The sequence below is a fragment of the Sitophilus oryzae genome, unplaced genomic scaffold (genome assembly GCF_002938485.1).
Source record: "Sitophilus oryzae breed Bouriz unplaced genomic scaffold, Soryzae_2.0 scaffold_811_pilon_pilon, whole genome shotgun sequence".
NCBI lineage: Eukaryota > Metazoa > Arthropoda > Insecta > Coleoptera > Curculionidae > Sitophilus > Sitophilus oryzae.
The window spans coordinates 1,026,788-1,048,573 of record NW_022147430.1 but is presented as its reverse complement, the minus strand read 5'-3'; the positions used below and the strand labels follow the sequence as shown (position 1 = coordinate 1,048,573).

The 21,786-nt window shown below is 32.8% G+C and overlaps 1 protein-coding gene across 4 annotated transcripts in view; it reads right to left on the bottom strand.

Annotated features, from left to right (window-relative positions):
* LOC115889163 (putative uncharacterized protein DDB_G0282133) overlaps positions 1-21,786 on the bottom strand; it is a 157,884-nt gene that overhangs the window by 60,549 nt on the left and 75,549 nt on the right. For 3 of the 4 annotated variants that reach the window (XM_030909109.1, XM_030909110.1, XM_030909111.1), the window contains exons 6-8: positions 19,250-19,784; positions 15,244-15,497; positions 806-1,100 (exon numbers count right to left, since the gene is read on the bottom strand). In XM_030909109.1, coding sequence (XP_030764969.1) covers positions 806-1,100; positions 15,244-15,497; positions 19,250-19,784 — 1,084 coding nt within the window. The remainder of the gene's footprint in view (positions 1-805; positions 1,101-15,243; positions 15,498-19,249; positions 19,785-21,786) is intronic. The other variant, XM_030909112.1, reaches the window with a different exon arrangement.

Sequence of the window (21,786 nt, the reverse complement as noted above, 5' to 3'; positions counted from 1 at the left end):
AAAATACATCTTCGTACATACTTTAAGTTTGCACTTAAACAAAATTCCTAAGTTTTTTATTCTAGGAGCTACAAATGCCAGACGCACTATTGCCGGACCTTGTATATAGTTTAATGTTATTATATTTAATTTATAGGTAATATCAAGCAATTTTGCTTTTTATAGTTAATAGTTTTTTTTATACAAGACGATAAAATTTTTTCGTCGTGTATAAAACAATATTTTTTTCCAAAGCGAGTTACGATTTAAAAAATATTCAGAAATTATTATTTCAAGGTATTTATTACGAGTAGAAAAAATATTGTGCTGGGTTGGCGTTGGTTTCTATGTAATTTGACAAATAAATAAAGCTGTCTCTTTAGTTGTCAGTTTTGAGTCAGTATTTTTTAATTCCCTTTCGTGTCGATTGCTGATTGAATTGGAGCCAGAAATGGCTCAAAACGAAATAAGTAAATTACCAACAGATATTCAGGCTGAGGCGCCAAACGCCATATCCAAACTACTTCCATTCAAATCCCGAATAACTTATGAAAAGGAATACAAAAATTTTCAAAAATGGAAGCAATTAAAAAACGTGCGAGAAGAAATAAAGTTTTTAACCTATCCTCGCTGTTAAAGTATCATTTAATCTACCCTTGCGGGTAAAGTACTATTTTATCTACTATTTATAATAGATATAAGGCAATTTTAACAGTTGCTATGGAAAAAATGTTATTTACAAACTGCTTTTTCCTGTTTCAGATCCGTTTGTCAGTTTGTTTGTTTGTTTGTTGTAATAACTTGAAAAAAAGTTATATGTTTTTACATGTGATTTCTTCTTTTTCTGCTTCGTGTCGTGGTTGTTCTTTTTCTTCCTTTTCAATGGCATGTGACATCATCATTTCTTCTTTCTTTTCTTCCTCGGCCATATCTGCATCCTCCTTTCCGCTATCTTCAACTGGACATTCAGTGACCGGAATTATGTATACGTCTTTTGTGGCTTCTTCTATAATGTGAAATCTATCGTTTCTCTCTTTATGTGGATGGTGTTCATTCTTTTGTTCCGGGGGGTAAATATTATTTACGTGAAAATCGGCATTCTCCGCTGTTGTATGTTCGTGCTAAAATATAAATATTAAACTATTTAAATGACTACTACATTTCTAGTAAATAACCCGAGGTTTACCAGTCATTAGCTTGGGAGCAACCTCATTATTACACTGTCAATTATTACACTGTCAATTAACGCCTATTGGCAAAGTAAACCAAGCCCGAATAGTGATAGGATTAATTCGTATTTCCTCGACTAACTTTTTTAGTCTAGGCTAACTTTCATTTCGTAAAACTTCATCCACACTACTCGTAAAATTGCTCAAGATTGAGCGAAAACGACAATGAAGGGAGCGACTCTGGATTGTCTAATTCAATTTTGCCTCGCTTTGAGCGATTTTCGTTCCTTGAATTTTTTTAGCCCGAGTCAAAGGACTTTTATTTCTATGTAGCTCAGAGGAATAAGCACCTAAACCTAGACTGTCTTAAAATATTTCTTGTTGGTACCATCATCATATTTTTTACTTACAATCTTTTTATGTTGCTATACTCTAAAATATTATCATTTGAATACACATTCCTGGCAAATATGTAGAGCATATACAGGGTGGTCCGAATTGTATTCGGGAAACTTTTGCAGCATATTCTTCCATCGATATTTGGATGAAAATAAGTGTCTGGGTGTTTTTAGGGTTCCGTACCCAAAGGGTAAAAACGGGAACCCTATTACTAAGACTACGCTGTCTGTCCGTCCGTCCGTCTGTCACAAAGATTTATCTTATGGACCGTTATAGCTAGACAGTTGAAATTATTACAGATAATGTATCTATGTTGCCGTTATAAGAACAAATACTAAAAACAGAATTAAATAAATGTTTATAAATAAAAAAGTACTTTCACTAAACATTATCTTTTAAGAAAGAATTTTACATAGAATCTTTCAAGTCCTCGGTGGCCAAGTGGTTTAAAGCTTTAGGACTTTACGTTGCTATGACGTTGAAGCCGTAGTAAGGCAGTTTCGACTCCTAGACAAGGCGACTTTTTTCTAATCGTTTTTTTTTTAATTTTTACATATTTGTACATATTTTTATATATTTTTACATATTTTTACATATTTTTACATATTTTTACATATTTTTACATATTTTTACATATTTTTACATATTTTTACATATTTTTACATATTTTTACATATTTTTACATATTTTTACATATTTTTACATATTTTTATATATTTTTACATATTTTTACATAATTATTTTTACTTTTTATATATTTATTATTGATTAATACAATTTTTAGTAATGTGTTTCTTCATTTTTTTTAAATTACTTATACGCGCATTCCAAATTTCAGCTAAATCGGAAAAAAGTTTATAATAATATAGTGTCTAATGTTGTATAGATAATGAATGATACGGAACCCTTCGTTGACTCGCAGACTCGCACTTGACAATTTTTTTTACATGATAAATTTGATTTCGATGTCAATATGACTCCGACTTATACGTTTGTAACTGCTTTGTAGAGTAAAATACCTTTTTGTCCGTACCTGTATAAAACTACTGAGTGCAGAGGCGGATACAGAAATTTATTTTAGGGGGGGGGCAAATAAAAAGTAATGTAGAATAATGCTGTTTAGAGCGCCATTTTTAACTCAAAAGGCTAATATTTAACCCAATTTATAGATTTTAGGGGGGGCTCGAGCCCCATGTGCCCCCCTCTCTATCCGCCACTGACTGAGTGAAAAGACATACATTTCCGTCATTTTCTACGAAAAAAAGGTCTTTTGGTAAACGCCGCTTCAAGCAACCGTTTTCAAGATATTTGAAATGGAAATAGTCAATATAGGTCATTAATGACAAAAAATAAACATGTTGATAACATAGTTATTTGACTGAAATAATAAAGTTTGGAGCTTTTTATTTTTTTAAGGTAATCATGATTTTTTTAAAAAAAGAAACGATAAAACAGTTTCTGTTGAAGATTTGGCACACAAAAACGTTTTTTGAGTTTATTATTTCACACTATACTCTGTTTTTTTTCTCAGGTAAGATTTCGACAGACGATGACAGAAGAAAAGCAGATGACGTCCCATACCAATCTATTTATTTTACTAAAAAAAGTTTCTAATAATTTTTAAGTTATCTATGGATGGGTTTAAATATAAATCCGTCATGCGTCGTGTCTTGTTGTTTTTAACCAGTTTTATTGGTTTATTTAAAAAATGACAGATCGTATTTCAATTTTATTGGTTTGACGGAACGATGAACGACAAACGGACGCCGATGCGTATGAACTCGCCTTTAGATTTTTGTCATTTTTGACGCTTGTCAAAGTCTTGCCAAATTATAGGTTATAATTTTGTGTCAACTTTTGTTAAATACCCTGCGTTTTGGAAGATGATGCATTTTGATTCGTATTATTACGTGTGTTTTGTGTCTTTTGAAGTCAAGTGGAGGAAAAATCGAGTGAAAATTAACTGTAGACCCAGAGCACAGTTTATGGTTAATACTCGCTGCCCAGGCAGAAAGTCTTATACACCAATGAAGTTGCCATCGATAAAGTTTGTATACCATTTCGTCGTAGATAAGTGCATCTCGTATATGGTAGAAGGATCAAACTAAACACATACTAAAAACTGGAGTAGCTGTAAAATATCGACATCACACGATAGGTAAATAATGGATTTTAGTACTGCAGAAAAATAATGTCAAAAGAAACAAAATTAAGATTAAAGTTAATTAACCAACCTTTAAGGTATAAAATTTGGTAGGTGTTATTATTAATAAAATAGTTTGTTTTATTTACCTATGTTGTTTTATTTATTCCTGTGGAATATTACAAATTTTGTATTTGTACATAAGTTATATTGATAAATATAATCATAAATGCGGGTAGTTTCATAAAGCTTGAAAGTAAATAATAGTTCTTTTTATTTTTTTTGGTATGTAGTGTCTTGTTCTTGTTTGTTTTGTATTAACACATACCGTTTTTATTAAATAAAATAACTCGATTACATTTTTTCTCAGTTTTATACAGTTTTTTCACAATATTTTGAAGTAATCACTTGTCATCTTGTCAATCAAATTTTAAATATATCCTGCTATGCGTTCCAGTTGTACCAACTTATTTCTTTGTAAAATAAAATAAACTACTTTGAAATTAAAATGACAGACACATCTATCACTGTCAAGGATCTTCTCGTTGGACAGACTATAATAACAATCCAGTCTACCGGGTGCGTCTCAAAAGTGGCTTAACCTAACCTAATCTAACCCCTATAACTAACGAGATTTGGTATGTTTGTTTTCACAATAAGGGGCCGTCCTTTGCCAGAAACACTGCGACCTGTGAGGCCTATTGTGTTTGTCCCCTTTCTATATCTGCACCCATTCTCCTATCCCTGTGCCCTGCACTAACTTATGCATGTTCTTGATAGGATGGGAGCATAGTTCCTCCGGTTCTAGCCTAGCTTTCCCAAATAAAATGTGTCGCTTGTGATCCAGAGCCTGGCAGTGACATACGTGCTCCGCTGTTTCAGGATCTTTATCGCAGGGTCTGCAGCAAAGACTTCCTTAATACAGGTTGAGCTTGTTCAGGTAAAACTTGACAGCCATATGTCCTGTCAAGAGGCCTGTTGTAATCCGCAATTTATTCCTGCTAAGCATTAGCAGTTCTTATGCGGTTATAGAGCTAGGTCCTTGGATAAAAGCCTTGCTGTGCCCGTGCCTCTGTCTGTTTCTCCAGTGGACATTCTGCTTTTCCCTGATCCAGAGTTTTGATTTGGTATGTTAGCATTTGACATAAATTAGGATTGATTGACGTATTCAAGTGTTTTCGGTCACTTCCGGTTTCACCGGAAATTTCTACAATTTTTGATTTTTAAATGGCACCCCCGGATTTTTTTACTTTATTCGATAGAAAATGTCACTCTGAATAGAATGACATATCATATGTCAACTTTATTAAAAAAAAATGAAAGTGAAATTTATATTGTTTTACTCAGAAGTGTAATACAGGTACGGATGAAAAGTTATTACTACGCTTGAAAATAGCTCAAAATATGCACGTGGTGCCCCCTACAAATAGGAGCCATACTGACACCGAAATCGATTTTCTCATGTCAAAAAAATATCCACAGACTAATTTTCATCCAAATATCGACGTTAGCTCAGAAATTATTTAGGGAAAGATCGAAATAAAAATGAAAATTCTACACCCTGTAGTGTAGAAACACCCTGTATCTCCTAAAAAAAAACATTTTAGGACATAAATTAATACGAACTTTTTTTACCACATTTATATCTGCAGAATATTCTGCCGAAGTTTCTCGAATACAATTCGGAGGACCACCCTGTATTTAAGGATAATGATGGGACTAACGATTTGATATTGAAGAAAAATGTGGGTTGATTTTGGCATAATTGAGGACTGGCTACAGGAAGATGCCCTTTCGTGCACTACGAAACCCCATCATCAATGAATCAAATCAAAAAATCGTCCGATTTAAATGAAATTTGGTATGTCGATAGATCAGACCAAGGACGGTGTACCACACGTGTCACTGTGAGAGTTAGTTTTGACGTAAGAAACGTCAAAAGTTGTTGTCTTCCGATCGCGACCAAATTTGGTGGGTAGGCTATGTGAGGACGAAAGGATCGTCAACCTGCAAAGGTTGTAATACGACGTTTCGTTTAGATCTTCATCAAGGTGGGACTAAATATTCGATATTGAAGAAAAATATGGGACGATTTCGGCATAATTGAGGCGGGCTACAAGATGATGTTCTCGACGTTTCGAACCGATCGATGTCTCTAAATGGACAAAATCATCGGGATTTTTCTTAATTATGGGTCGATTGAAACCAAACTCGGCACGTGGATAGAGGCACCCGAATGGAGTCCTTAGACAGACAGACGGTAGTAAGAAGAAGTTTCACTTCAAATATGAGCACATAGTGCACACACATTTTTTTATCAGTATTTTAGTAAAATATCTCTAAACAAAGAGTTTGTTATTTTATCCGGGTAGCATAGTTGGACTATAATATGACCGTTAAGGCCGAGACACACATTACCGCACCGCGTCCGCACCGTGCCCGCACCGCAACTTGGCCGACTGTCGGTGAAGGTGACGCGAAACCACACTTGTCCGCACCTGATCCGTGTGTCGATCGTGCGGTTTGTCTCATGCTTGCAGTTCAGTATTATTTTAGAAGCTTAGGAAGCTGCTTCGTGGAGACAAAATTTTGTGGAGGAATTTTGTCTGTGGAGAAAAAAAATCGTGGATAAAAAAAGCATTCCTATATTTTTCGTTCGACTGGTCATATAGCACTGGAAACTTTCTTATCTCTTCGATTAATTTTTCTTCATCTATGTTAATATTAATAGTGTTTATTATTATAATAATATACGAGTATTATATTAACTTAGTATTTAAAATATAATTAAATAAATTGTTTACAAAATAGATTCGTACACCGCACCGTGTCCGTCAAAAAGTAAACTAAACGAGTCGGGCACGTGGCGGGCTCGGTGCGGGGATGATGGTGCGGTGACGTTGCGGTAAGGTGGGGACCATAAAGTAACTAAAATAAAAGAGTGTTTGAAAGGTTGTCTAACTTGGCCATCAAGTTGCATAGTTCAGTTAGGGCTCCAAAGCGTCGCCACTAGTCATGACAGGATTGACAAATGACGTGACAGCAGGTAATTTGAATTTTGTTTTTTAATCTGTGGTTTTGTTATAAACATGTAATTTGTTAAAAAATAAGTACAACATTTGTTTGCCGAGAATGTGAAGCCGGTGATGTGATCCAAACAGTATCCAGGAAAGGGTAAGTACAATATAATATTATAGATTAAGACTAGTAGTTTAATCATATAAAAACAAACATAAAAGTAAAATCAAAAATGTTCGAGTCGGAACCAGGAAAATACATTTTTAGGTGCATGGCGCCAAATTGCCTTAATAAATATTATTACCCCATTCGCGACCCTCTATACAAAAATAAGAAATTTTTTCAATTTCCCGAAAAAGATATCGATAGGCGGCATAAGTGGTTTCAAATATTTAATTTAAATTTCATACCCACTCGTTGTTATCTGTGTCAGGACCATTTTACAGTCGACGCTTTTACAAATACTCTACGCGAAAGACTTAGTAAAATTGCTCTTCCAACTAACAATAACAATATTAGAGTCAGAGTATTAAGTAACATACAGGTAGTTCCACCAACACCTGAAATATTAAACATTTCGTTAACCACCAACAACACAGTCCCGCAAATATTTTTAGAATCTCGATCAATTCTTGAAGAGCATAATTATGCAACAAAAACTAACCTAAAGCGGAAAAGTGACCAAATAACTTGTGACTATACAAATTCTCCAATAGCTCGTGAACATCTCAAAAGTAAAAGACAGAAAGTTGGTATTTTAAGTCGTATCCATGAAACTAGGGTTAAAAATCTCACTCCCAGAAAGAGAAAGTTTTATAATATTACCAGGTCTCAGACAAGTTATCAACGAGCAGGAAAACATTAAAAATAGCATATCAACTTTCGAAAACACAAATATTTAAAGATCTACAACAAAATATTAACACTGCTGTTGCTTCCTTTTTACAAAATTGTTTTATTAACTCGAACACTAAAAGACCCACATGGATCACAAGAGATAAAGTATATGCATTAGCTCTTTACAAAAGAGGCCCAAAATCATACAGATTCTTAAAATCCAGTTTATCTTTGCCTAGTAAATCTACTCTGCAGAAACTATTAAAAAAAGCACCTTTTGATGCTGGCATGAATACCGATCTCATAAACAAGTTAAAATTAAGAGTAAACAAAATGAAACCGATAGATAGGTATTGTTCTTTAATATTTGACGAAATTTCACTATCTGAACAGTTAATGTACAACAAAGTAAATGACAGAATTGATGGTTATGTTGATTTAGGGCCCTTGGGTAGGAGAAATGAATATGCAAATCATGCCTTGATATTTAGGGTAAATGGACTTCACAAAAGCTGGAAACAACCTATTGCTTACTTTTGTACTCGAAACCTTTTGTCTGTAGAATTGCAAACTTTAATTAAAGAACTTGTCAAAAAAATTGCGGATACTGGACTTACAGTATTGTGTACTGTGTGTGACCAAGCAGCGACTAATTGTTCTGCCATTAAAGAACTTTGTAAAGATAATGCTGGTCCTTATTTTTTCATAAATAATCACAAAATTTTTACTATTTTTGATGTGCCTCATTTGCTCAAATCAACCCGTAATGCACTTTTAGTTTATAACATTAAATATAACTTTAATAAATTTGCATCCTTGGACCATATCAAACAGTGTTTCTATATAGATAAAAGGAAACGATTTCAGGCATTAAGACGTATTAGGGAGGTTTATTTAAACTTACAACAAGAAAACCGGTTAAAAATGAAGGTTTCAGTAGCTGCAAGAACACTAAGTCACACTGTTGCTGCTACTATTGAGGAGATGGTAAGCAATCCTGCTAATAATTTACCAGCATGTGCTATAAATACGGCAGAGTTTGTTCATGATGTGGATCAATTATTTGACAGCTTTAATGGCAGAACTTGTAAACCAGAATGTGGAAAGCCCTATAGAAGATGTATATCTACTAAATCTCCTCATTTAGCACTTTGGAGTCGCCTGTCACCAAAAATTAAGAGTTGGGAATTTCTGCCACTTAATAAGGACAAAAAATCTAAGACACGAATGCCTTTTAAATCAGGTTGGCTTACAACAATAACTGCCACTCAAGAGCTCTGGAAAACATGCAGGAATTTAGGATTCAAATTTTTAAGGACAAGATCTCTAAACCAAGACCCATTAGAAAATTCATTTGCAGCTATTAGGCATTTTGGGGCACAAAATACAAATACTAACTGTCAACAATTTACAGATTCCTTTAAAACTTGTTTATTGAATAATCTTGTAACACCTATTTCAAATAGGAATTGTGAACTAGATGATAACTCTCTTCTTGACAACCTGCATGATTTCTTAGAGGAAGATAACATCCAAAAAGATTGTGTTGAGCTTAATTCCTTGGAACAAAATGAAATGGAAAGTTTAAATTTGCCTTTTGTTACTGCAGACTTATCAGACCACCATGATTCGAACACATTGGCCTATGTTGCTGGATATTTAATTAAACGATTAAAATTCATTGACAATTGTGAAGAATGTCGGGCAAATTTATTAACTGACGCATTGGAATCACATCACACTTTACATAATACATAATACCGATGACAAAAAAAGACTGACATATGTGACAAAAGAAGTAATTGTAGAGTTGGCAAGAATTTATGATTATGTTTATTTTGTCCTACCAACTCATGGGCATGTCACATATGTTAAGCGAAAAATTAAACTGTTGATAAAAAATTTGATTTCATTTGAATGGTACACATGTAGAAAACATGTCGATGATATCAAAGATAATATTCTAAACACGGCTTTAGACCTTATTATAAAAAAATATTATGATGATATATACAGATCATTCCAACTCCAGAAAAGACTGAAACTAGCCAATACAAAGAAACTTAGAAAGTTAATGCACAAATAAAATTGACATGTGATAATAATATACCCCTACTAGTGACAAAAATTACCCCTGCTGTGTCCAAATATAAATCTATTTTTGCTGTAAATATTGGGTTATTTATTTTCTTAGAATATATTTATTTATTTTGTTAGTATTCAGTATTATTTTACTTTCTTGTTATAGAATAATTATTGTTTTGTTTATCTTCTTGTATAGTTATATTATATAATATTATAATATATTACTATGTGCATATATAATAATATATATGTGCATATATTTATGATAATTTTCACAGACTGTGATTGTTATTACGCTTATTTTTTTATTTATTGCTTTTTGTTATAGAATTTTATGTTTTGTTTCTCATGTTATAAATTTTATTACCGTTGATGAACAGAATATTTTCATCCCTTTAATTTATTTTATATTTTGGTTACTCTTGCCCTGTGTAAAATATTCTCCCACATTTGCCCTGTGTAAGATAATCTCCCCCATTTATTTAAATGTTTGCCTTATGTCGATTTTTATTATATGATGATATTTTTGCTAAATTTTGTAAATATTGCTGCTGCTGACTTATTTTTATATAATGTACTTTTTCTCCTACACTGTATAAATTTTACTGCTTGTTTTTCTTTTTTCTAGGTCGCCATGACGATATCATGGTTTATGCAGAAAGCTGCACGCATATTCACGCATAGCAAGTTCAACATATAAATAAGAGCTAATTAATTTTTAGTGATTTTAATAATGACTAATTTACTTTCTTAAGTCTTTCTATTATATGACGTATTACAAATCATACCACCTTATATGCGTTATTTGCTTGTACTTATTTATTTATAATACTACAGATTATTTCAGCATGAATTATAAATAATGTTATAATATATTATCAAAGTTATCATTTAACAAAAAAATGTACAATAGTTTACAATTTTCATACATTCTGTTTTTTAAAATAAATTTTATTTTTTGTTATATATTTTGCAGTTTTAATTTTATAATATTTTACAAAATACATACAATTTTTGAACTTTTTATATTTTATATTATTCTTTTATACTTTCAAATACCTACACAATTTATTAATAATATAACATAAAAAACATTTTTTAACAGCATATTTGGTTGTATGGCTCTAATTCCTCTCTAAATCTAACAAAAAATGCAAAGATGGTAGTTTATTACTTTTAGATTGATAAATAATTGTCAAAATAACAGTTTGATACGCTAAATTGCTTTTCAATCTGTTGTTTGGATATTTCTTTGTCATACCTAAAGTAATAAACATCTCCTGTGCTTTTTTTGTGGTTTTCAGAGAGATTTAAGAGCACTTCAGCCAATAATGCCAAAATTAAATTCAAATCTCCTGCCACTCTCTCATTTAAATTACCCGCCTTTTGTGCTACGTAGGCAATACAGATACCTCCTTTACCGACTAAATCTGACATGTTTCCATTAGTTCAGTTAGGGCTCAAGGGTGCGCTACAATCGATCCTCGTTAAACGTGTTGCCTACTTTTGACTATGGAAATGACAACTCTTTTATTTTATATTTCTCTATGGTGGGGACTACGCGGTTCTTTTACATTATGCAATTTTCTCTCCGTGCGACGTCCAACACACGGCCGTCACACGGTGCGGACGCGGTGCGGATATGTGTGTCCCGACCTTTATCCGTTGTAACAGTCAAATTTCCTCGCAACGACCTCTGTGTGCTAGCTCATAAATTAACGCAAATAGCTATTATTTTTGCATCATGTTAGTATAATTTTATTGTTAAATATTATTTTATTTAAATTTTACAATTATGCAACCCGATATACCCGCGATATTATACATATATTGTCACTGATGCCGACCAGCAGTAGGCTTTTTGTCCATCTCTCTATATCTTTGATCATCACCTCCGTCACTTGTCACTGTCAGATCAAATCAGATGTTTTTGGATTTATTTATCCTTTGTTTTGGTTATTGAAATTTTATAATTATCAGATAAAATTTCGTACTTAAATTGGTTATTTTTGATGTGGATCGCAGTGTGCAATTCGTTCATTTAATTGTCGAATTTCTGAGTTTAGTTCGTTCATTGACCGGATATGGAATATGGCTGAGGAGAAAACATCATTTTTTATTTATGCCTTTTTGTGAGTTGGACTAGTCAAGATATATAGTTCTCTATCTATATCCTGGAGGGAGATTTCCGGTTGAAATCTGATTTTGTGAAGGAAATCGAATCCTTGCATCACTTCTTGTGTACTCCCCGGCTGAAGAGTGTCGTCGTGAAGAACTGGCTGCCGTTTCGTGAAGCATTCCCTGTTGGTGAATAGCAGGTCTTCGTAAAGAAGGATTAAGGCTTCCGAAACACATTTGGTCAGAGACGTGGTTGGATTTTGTTGAGTTTACATGGACCACCGACCAATTTCCATAAGGGATTAAATAGCCATGTTTTTCCGATCGATATCCCGATTCCACGTGCCCAAGAAGTCCCCGAATAGTTCCAAAGTATGCTATAATTCTTCTGCCTATTCTAAGTCAATGCTCAACTGATTTTTATTCATATTGTTGACTGGTTTTCGACTTTTCCACGCCCACGTGGTGTAGAAAGATTAGTTGAGTGGTATCTTTCTTAAGTCTTATTTGGTTGTTCGTAATTGTAGAGCAAGAAGACCGATCCAGACCGTAGTACAGAACAGTCCAGAATTCCATCCGTTCCTGTTGCCCGTGTGTAGAGTTACCCGTTGGACATCATAAACCCTCGTTGAGGTAAAGTTCAGATTTGATTAGTCCTTCTTTATTACCTGTATTAACTCCTACACGTTGTGCTAGTCCTTGTTCTATAATTGAGGCTTTTTTCTAAGACAACCAATGTTATTTAGGGTTTTTTATGTCACCTGTTGAAGTCCTACACCTGCCTGGTGTCTGTACGTTTGCTGACGGGCTCCAGTGACAGTACATCGAGCTGCTGTAGCCTGCTGTAGCTACCCCATTGCTATACACCGAAACTCAGCCGGAGGAACTTCCGAGTAGTTTTCAAGTTCTTGTCAAGACATTACACTGTAGAGTAAGATCGTTTAGATATTAGTTAGATTTAGTTTGATATTTGTATTCCGCCCTTAGAGCATACTTAGTTTAAGTTAAGGGGGATGACGTCATAGATTTAGTTTTTATTGATTTAAATTCTGACTTAAAATATTTCAATCAGTTACATTTCATTCATTTCTTTAAATATTAACTTTTAATATTTTAATAAATTGCTTAAATATTTTTAGTAGTATTATTTACAGTCTAGTCTCATAGTTAAGTTAGAGTCACTTAAGTTTAAATAATTATAGTAACATTTGAAGTTCATGGTAGTTACACTCAACAGATCGAAGTTAGTGTTGAAGTCTACTTAATAGTAACATCTTTTATGCCGAGTTCATAGAGTATAATCTCGTGGCGCCCTTTTATTAATATCTTTGAACCCCGACCACCCGGCTATTAAAATTAAAAAGCTAGTGGCCTCTATGCAACTCATTACCGATTAAGTAAACTTGTGTTTTATTGAACTTCAAATTAGAAAGGGCGTGGCACCGTTAAGTATATAATAATACGACCGTTAGTGTAAGTAAGTATCCGAGTGATAAAATTCTACTACATTCATTAATTTGTACTCTCTCTGATGGAGTGAATGACGTATCGCTTGCTTGCGACTCGATTATCGAAATTCTAGTGGAGTGCTTTAAGCCCTTATGAGATACAAACCTCGGAATTCATTTACTGTGAACGAATTTTTATAAAACTTTTTGCATTGTATTGTTAATAAGATATATTACAAAGTTTACCAATTTAAATTCGTTGCTTTCACTTTAGTATTTAAATAAACACACACATATACAAATGCATACATACAAGATGGCTCCGTTTTCCGGAAAAGCTCTGTATCAGGATTCCTATTTGAGATTTTCACTCCAAATCTTTTACAAAATATATGTTTGATGGTAGTTCACATTTCAAAAATATTTTTATAGATATACAGGGTGAGTCAAATATATATCATTTATTTATTCGAGTTTAGTGAATTTCCTATAAAATTATGGTTCCAAAAATACCTTAATACCATAGAGTATATTAAATGGTCTTTGAATTATGACCACGTCAATATAGACGTCCAGGAACTTTCGTATGAGAACTTCTAATCGAGACGATCGACTTATTGTAAGTTTATCGCTAAGAAACCGCCGTTTGCCAGCTTCAAATTGATAATGAATTGCACTTAATACGTACATATTAACTAACGGACTAAAAGAAGAAGATTAAATGAAGCAAATCTTATGTCAAGAAGGCTTGCTTCGGAACCAGAACTTACTAGATATGTTGACTAGGCCTAAAAGCAAAGGCATGGTCTTAATGTAAAAATTACGAAAAATGTTAGTGCCTTCTTTAAAACCGAATATTTCCAACAAAAATAAAGCTAATGAGATGAACCAAAAAACAAACCATCGGGAAAGAATGTATCTAGATGATAAATTAATTTTTAAATTTCTTGCTATTTTAACATATTTCACAGGGTGTTTCAAGCTTTCATAAAAAAATATCAACATTTTGTTTTCCCTCGTCTAATTAACAGATGGGGAGTTTCATTTTTAATTTAGAAAATGATATTAAGAAGTCAAATAATTTGGTAAGACACTAAAATAAAATATATTGATCTTTAAAATACATGGTGCCCATTTTTCGTGCCAGTGAATGTATTTTAAAAACTATACATTTTAGTCATATACTTTTCTAATGAAACAAACCTTTATTTTTTTACTAGAATCCGAAAATCAATTAATATATAGGGTCTTCTATTACAAAAAACATAACTTTGATGCGTAACTTTTTTTGGGGACACCCTGTAGAACTCTACATAATTTTAGAAAATACTTTAAATTGACTTACATAAGCTCAGAAAATTTCACTTCAATATAAACTTTTGTTCTCCTTGCAAAAACCGCGTCGTTTATGACGCGCCACCCTGTATAATTCGATTTCAATCAAAATTTCAATGATTAGAATATAAGCAGAATAGGTATAGCTTATGCATTAGATTTATTTATTTCGATAAATTTACTTAGAAAAAGAATTAAAAAAATCAAAATGTTAAGAAGGAAGTAATTAAGAATTTACTAAAATTACTAAAATAAAAAATTAAAAGCAACGAAAAAAAATGGGTAAACATTTTGGTATCTTATCTATAAAACACAATACAGAAGGTTAATCTATAATACACATTAATACATTGACAGTAATTGAATTCCGAGGTAAAAGTCTCTGGGTACTCCACTATTCATCGGTTTTTCCAATCCAGGATCAATTATTTTTCTGAGTCGACCATTAAGCTTAACCTTGATGACTTCGTGAGGTAATAGGAGTTGTAGGGACACGCACCAGACCTTTGATCGGTGCTTTGCATGGGACAAGTTTTTCTAGAATTGTAGAGAGGAAGTAGGAGCACGAAGCTAAGGAGTCTACCCGGGAGTCACGCATTACGACTTTCGCCAACATTTAGAAGTATCTCGTCGACGAACTTCGCGAATAGCGTAGTGAGAGTTTTAGATTAGATAACAACTATTGCATTGTTATCTAATATATTACATTTACCTGTTCTACTGCATTTTCAGAATGTCCAATTCCAAGACTATTAATTGCACTGTCTAAATTTTCTAATTCCACGTTAACAAGACTTTCGTTTTTATCGATAGATATGTCTTCATAACGCTTCTTTTTAGGGGAATTCTTAAGTTTATTTTCAGGAACATTGTTATTGTTATTTGCATTATTATTTTCCATGACTAGTCCCTGAACTCTGTCAAATTCTGTATCATCTTTTCCTGCATTTATGTTTGATTCAAAGCCTTGTAATAATAGATAGAAGTTAGTTGTTTTAATATGTTTAAAATGTACAGGGTATGTCAGAACTAAAATCCATACCAAAGCTATATTTTTTCTTATGGAACACCCGATATTTTATTTCTTATTTGGACCCTTGGACATGAAATAAGGCATTTATTATAAGGGTTAAATATGTTTACAAGCTTTAGTTTTTGAGATATTTAAAGATATTTAAATATGCATGCTACTATATGAACTAAATATGGTTGCCATTTTATTGATAAATGGCTTTTTATTAAAAAATTCTGCTTCGATTTATTTAAAAAAATGCGAGGTGTTGCATTTGAAATAACAATTCTTATGTAAAATAATTATTAAATATTTAAAATAGATTAGCAATTTTTGGCACCCCACTATAAATTTAAGGAAGCAATAAAATTTTTCAGTAAAGTTTATTTCTCTACCTTTAAACTCAGCACAATAATTAATTCTAAAAGGTAATGTACAGGGTGGGTAAAATTCGACGCTTTTAAATGGAAACACCCTTTTCTATAGGAGATAGACGAAAACTAATATCGGTGTCTGGAGCTCAATTTTCATCAAAAACATGATGGTGAAAACCGCACATCAATATCTGTTACCGTTTCGGAGTTACGGGGTGTTTTTCAAAAATGTGCATTTTTAACAAATCGCGGTAACTTTTTTGCTATCGAAAATTTTGTATTTCTATTAAAACATTTCCAAAGCACCTTTTTACCCAGAATTTAATGGTTTAAGTATAATTTTTTAAAAATTAATAATTTAAGAGTTATCAACAGAAAATTTGATTTTTTATATGGGACACCCTGTATATTTTTAATTTATTGAAAATGATTTAAAATTACCATTCCAAAATTATAGCACACTTGATATTTTGCTCGATTCCTCTTCGAAATATAGAGTATATAAAAATTCGCCCGCTTTAAATAAGTAGGCTTTGAATGGCACCGGCTGTAATGCAAAAAAATTCTAGCTGTGAGCATCAATTAAAACGAAAATAATATTTGCTATGAGAGATGCAGAATTTTATAACAATTTAAAATATATTTAACCAACATCAACACATTTAAACTATATCTAATAACAATAAAAATAAATAGCAAACCAAGACATGAGATTTTGCTACAGGTGTTCGACATATCGACCTTATATCTGATATGGACAGACGGGGCAGTTTTTGAACATTTCTCGCGGAATTCATTAACTCAGTGGGGGTGAAAGATACCCTATCATAACTGCTAAGTATTTTTAATTCTTGTCTAGATTATACGGAAGAATAAGGAACCTTTATTCGCAAATATATCCATAGGATTAGATCCACGGGCTCTAAGTCAGGCGGCCTCGACGGCCAACGGCTGGGATCTTGGTTAGCTATCCAATTATTCTTGAAATTGGCTGCAAAAATTTGCTAATAACTTCAGCGTTTAGAGGCGGTGCGTCGTCTTGCTGCAAAAATATGTTTTCGAGTTCAATTAAGGGCATATCACCAATAAGGGGTCCAAAGCCTACTAATTAAAAGTGACGAACTTTTAAAAATTCTGTATTTCGAAGGGGATTATAACAAAATATCAAGTATGCTATATTTTTGGAATGGTAATTTTAAATTCTTTTCAGTTAATTAAAAATATAGAGGGTGTCCCAAATAAAAAATCAATTTTTCTGTTGATAACTCTTAAATTATTAATGTTAAAAAAAGTATACTTAAACTATTAAATTCTACGTAAAAAGGTGCTTTGGAAATGTTTTCAAAGAAATACAAAATTTTCCATAACAAAAAAGTTACAGCGATTTGTTAAAAATGCACATTTTTGAAAAACACCCCGTAACTCCGAAACGGTAACAGATATCGATATGCGGTTTTCACTATCATGTTTTTGACAAAAATTGAGCTCCAGACACCGATATTAGTTTTCGTCTATCTCCTATAGAAAAGGGTGTTTCCATTTAAAAGCGTCGAATTTGACCCACCCTGTAGATGGTGTTGATAGTCTATTCTATTGTAGCATGCATATTTAAATATCTCTAACTACCTCAAAACCAAAGATTTTGAACATATTTAACCCCTATAATAAATAACTTTTTTGGGCAAAAAAATCCAAAATAAAATAAGAAAAAATATAATTTTGTTATCGATTCTAAGACATCCTGTATGTTTCAAAATAATTTTTAAATTGCATATTGCCTCCCCATATATACCCATAAAATATTTTGTTTCTACATCATTCCATTTTCGTATAATACACCGAGGCGAATGAAGTGCTCCACCATGTATAATAAGGATAAGATAAAAATGATTTAATTTTTTTTTAAATAATATTTATTGTATTGATATAACCCCATAATACTCTTTTAAAAATATAAAATTACTGAACAAATATAATTTTACGGCCACTCCCGTATTTTTATCTGACAAAATAAAAAAGTTACACTATTTCTTTGTCAAAGATATTTTATAAAAGATATTTGATGAAAAATTTGACATTGTTAATAAAACCCTTAAGTGACTGACTCACTGATTAATCACGATCCTGCTCAAACCACTCAACGTAATTTTGGCATACAGGTTGATTCTAGGGTGTAGAGGTTCGATAAGAAGGGATTTTTCGAAATTTGAGTTTCAAGGGGATGAAACCACCCCTCAAATATTATAATATTTTTTATTTCAAAAACGGTAAAGTTTCCGAAAAAATGCTTAAACACGTATATTTTATTTTGTTTTTTTACATAGTTTAAGATTTTTTAAAAATGTATACAGGGTGTTTCGAAAAATCTGGTCATTGATTAATCACGATCCTGCTTAAAGCGCTTGGCGTAAAAAGCTGATTTTTGGAAAACGGATTGACTTTAGGGTGTAGAGGTCCGATAAGAATATTTTTTATTTAAAAACCGGTGAGTTTTTCGGAAAAACTCTTAAACACGTATATTTTATTTTGTTGTTTTACATATTTTAAGATTTTTTAAAAATTTATACAGGGTGTTTCATAAAATATGACCATTGAGTAATCACGATTCGGCTTAAACTGCTTAACGTTTAAAGCTAATTATTGGCAAACGGATTGACTGTGGGGTGTAGAGGTTCGATAAGGAGGGGTTTTTCGAATCTCAAATTCCAAGAGGGTAAAACGCCCCTCAAATATTACAATATTTGTTATTTAAAAAACGGTTAGTCTTTCGGGAAAACGCTTGGACACGCATAATTTATTTCGTTTTTTACATACTATGAAATTTTTTAAAAAATCAAACAGGGTGTTCCAAAAAGTTAGGTAATTGATTAACCACGATTCTGCTTAAACTGCTTGACGTAAAAAGCTTATTTTTGGCAAACGGATTTTTCGAAAGTCAAATGCCAACGAGATGAAACTACCCCTCAAATATTACCAAGATACCAAGTTATATAATAATATCGCCATATTGTTTTTTCTCATGCTGACATAAATGTGAGAAAATTTTATCCAGTTTGTATGTTAATGGAAATTCTTGCTTTGCTTTATCATCACCGTTACAAATTATTAATTCGACGCGAACGAAGTCGCGGGTACATGTTAGTATTTTATAAAATCATATGTCAAATTCTTTGATAAAAAATCTTTGGCAAATAACTTTGATAGTGTAATACTGGTCTTACATAAAATAAAATCTTTGACAAAGAAATTTGATAGTGTAATAGTAGCCTTACTGAGTTTTTCTAAATTAATTTTCTTTAAGTTAGAATACACAAATAGATTAAGTTACGTACTTGGTTCTTTATTCTCAGTACGCTCAAAACCATGATCACTATTCAGAGCAGTGTCAATAACATTTTCCATCCGATTATTCACAATACTTTTCGAATCGAAGTTTCTTTCCATAGATTTGCTATTTTCATTGAATTGCTTGTTTAACATAGGCAGATCGTTAGATCTATCCACCGATGTTTTATCTTGTGCCATTTCTGGTTTCTGAAAGCTTGATTGATCAATTTGTTCTTTGCGACTAGAATCAAAACTATTCGGCATCGGATTGATCGGTACCGGCACATTGATATTCTGGTTGAGATTCGATCTTGAATTAACAGAGGGTATGTAACTAAAATCATTGGACTGAGCCGGAGAGGTACTGACGGCAGGTTGTATAGCATGATTCAAAAATAAGGACTGACTTTCTGGTTTGATCGGTGACAGGTTTTCAGACGAACCGCTAGCGGGACCGCTACCACCAGATTTGATGTTAAGTATTATAGATTTTGGGGCACTTTCAACTTCATCTATTTTCTTAATAAGCTGTCCATCACTCTATATGAATGAATACAAGGAAACATTTAATATAAAAATAGTAACTTATAATAATTTGACATAAAAGAAGTTCAGCTCTAAAGCTTCATTATCATTCATAATGTTTAAAAAATACAATTAAAATTAGCAGAATATCCTATCAACAGCTTGCGGTAGTCAGTTGTATCCATAGAGAAAGCCTAATTTATAAAACAATCAACTTTTTATTTCTAACCACAATTTCTCTTGACGGAAAATAATCAAAGGCCAAAATGACATTTCTCGCAAATTTTGAAGTATAATTAGTGGAAAAGTTAAAATTTTGATAAAGCTTCATTCAAAACCTTGCAATTATGTAGTGGAATAAATTAGTTGTTTCAATTACACTTTATACTTATCAGTTTACGGCCATTCACAATGTTTAAAAAACACAATTAAAATTAATAGAATATCCTAGCAACAGCTTGCGTTACTCAGTTGTATCCATAGAGCAAGCCTAAGCCCACGGCCACACATAAAGCGTTTTCAGCGTTTTTCGTTTTTTGTGTCGCTTTTTGCGATGTTACCGTTTCAAGCGTTTTTTTCAATTTGTGTCCATTAAAAACACGCAAAAGACGCGGCAGGTCTGCAGTTTTTATCAAGATGTCAATTAGTAAGGTCGCAAGCTCATGGATTCCCGGCCCGTTCAACAATCAATCCAGTGAGAAAGAGATAGGCGAGATCGCCGCAGTTAGCGTTGAAGAGACGAAGATAAAAGATGCTGGGATTAAATTGTGGACGGGTCGGGGCATATATTCGGCGACAAACACAATCTACTGCCAGTGGTGTGTGTAAAAAAAAATAATTATTATTTACCATTTATTTATTTTACGAATTTTAGTTTATATGTTTATAGTTTTTTTATGTTGTAGTATTGTGGTTAGTACTTGTTATAATTATAATATAATAATATAATAAATAATTATAATTATATAATAGAATAGTAAATATTTCTAGTTGCTAATGCAATTTTAGGACATGATTTATGAATCATTTTGGAGTGAAATTTCTTTACGCGCATGCGGCCGTTCGCATGCGGCCGTTTTAACGCATGCGGCCGTTCGTTCGTTCGTTCGCTCGACCATCCGTTTCGAGTCGGTACATCAAAGGCGTTCGCCAAGAAATGCGTCCGGTCTATGGTCCGGTCTTCTCGTGCGGTTCTATCGTACGGTCCCCGTCCATACCACTAGCGAACATTCGTTCGTTCGTTTGTTCGTTCGTTCGGATAATGAATACGCACCTTTAGAAAACACTAGAGACGCTACAGAAAACAAACTGATTTGTTTTCATTTGTGTTTTTTTGCGTGACACGCCGAACGCTACACGCTTTTGGTGTGGCCACTCCTATATAATCCTGTTATTTTGTTTTAGTCGCTGAAAACGCTTCACGCTAAAAACGCAAAAAACGCTTTCTGTGTGGCTGTGGACTTATTTTTTTGCGTCTCAAGCGCTTTTTGCGATGTTACAGTTTGAAGCGTTTTTTCAATTTGTGTCCATTAAAAACATGCAAAAGACGCGACAGGTCTGCAGTTTTTATCAAGATGTCAATTAGTAACGTCGCAAGCTCATGGATTCCCGGCCTGTTCAATATTCAATCCTGTGAGAAAGAGATAGGCGAGATCGCCGCAGTTAGCGTTGAAGAGACGAAGATAAGAGATGCTGGGATTGAATTGTGGACGGACCGGGGCATATATTCGTCGACAAACACAATCTACTGCTAGTGCCAGTGTTGTGTGTAAAAACAATAATTATTATTTGCCATTTATTTTACGAATTTTAGTTTATATGTGTATAGTTTTTTTATGTTGTAGTGTTGTGGTTACTTGTTATAATTATAATATAATATATTAAATAACTAAAATTATATAATAGAATAGTAAATATTACTAGTTGCTAACGCAATTTTAGGACTTGATTTATAAAACTTTTTACGCGCGCTGGGAGTAAAAATTCAAAGCTGTGACATACGAGCTAGCGAGACGGC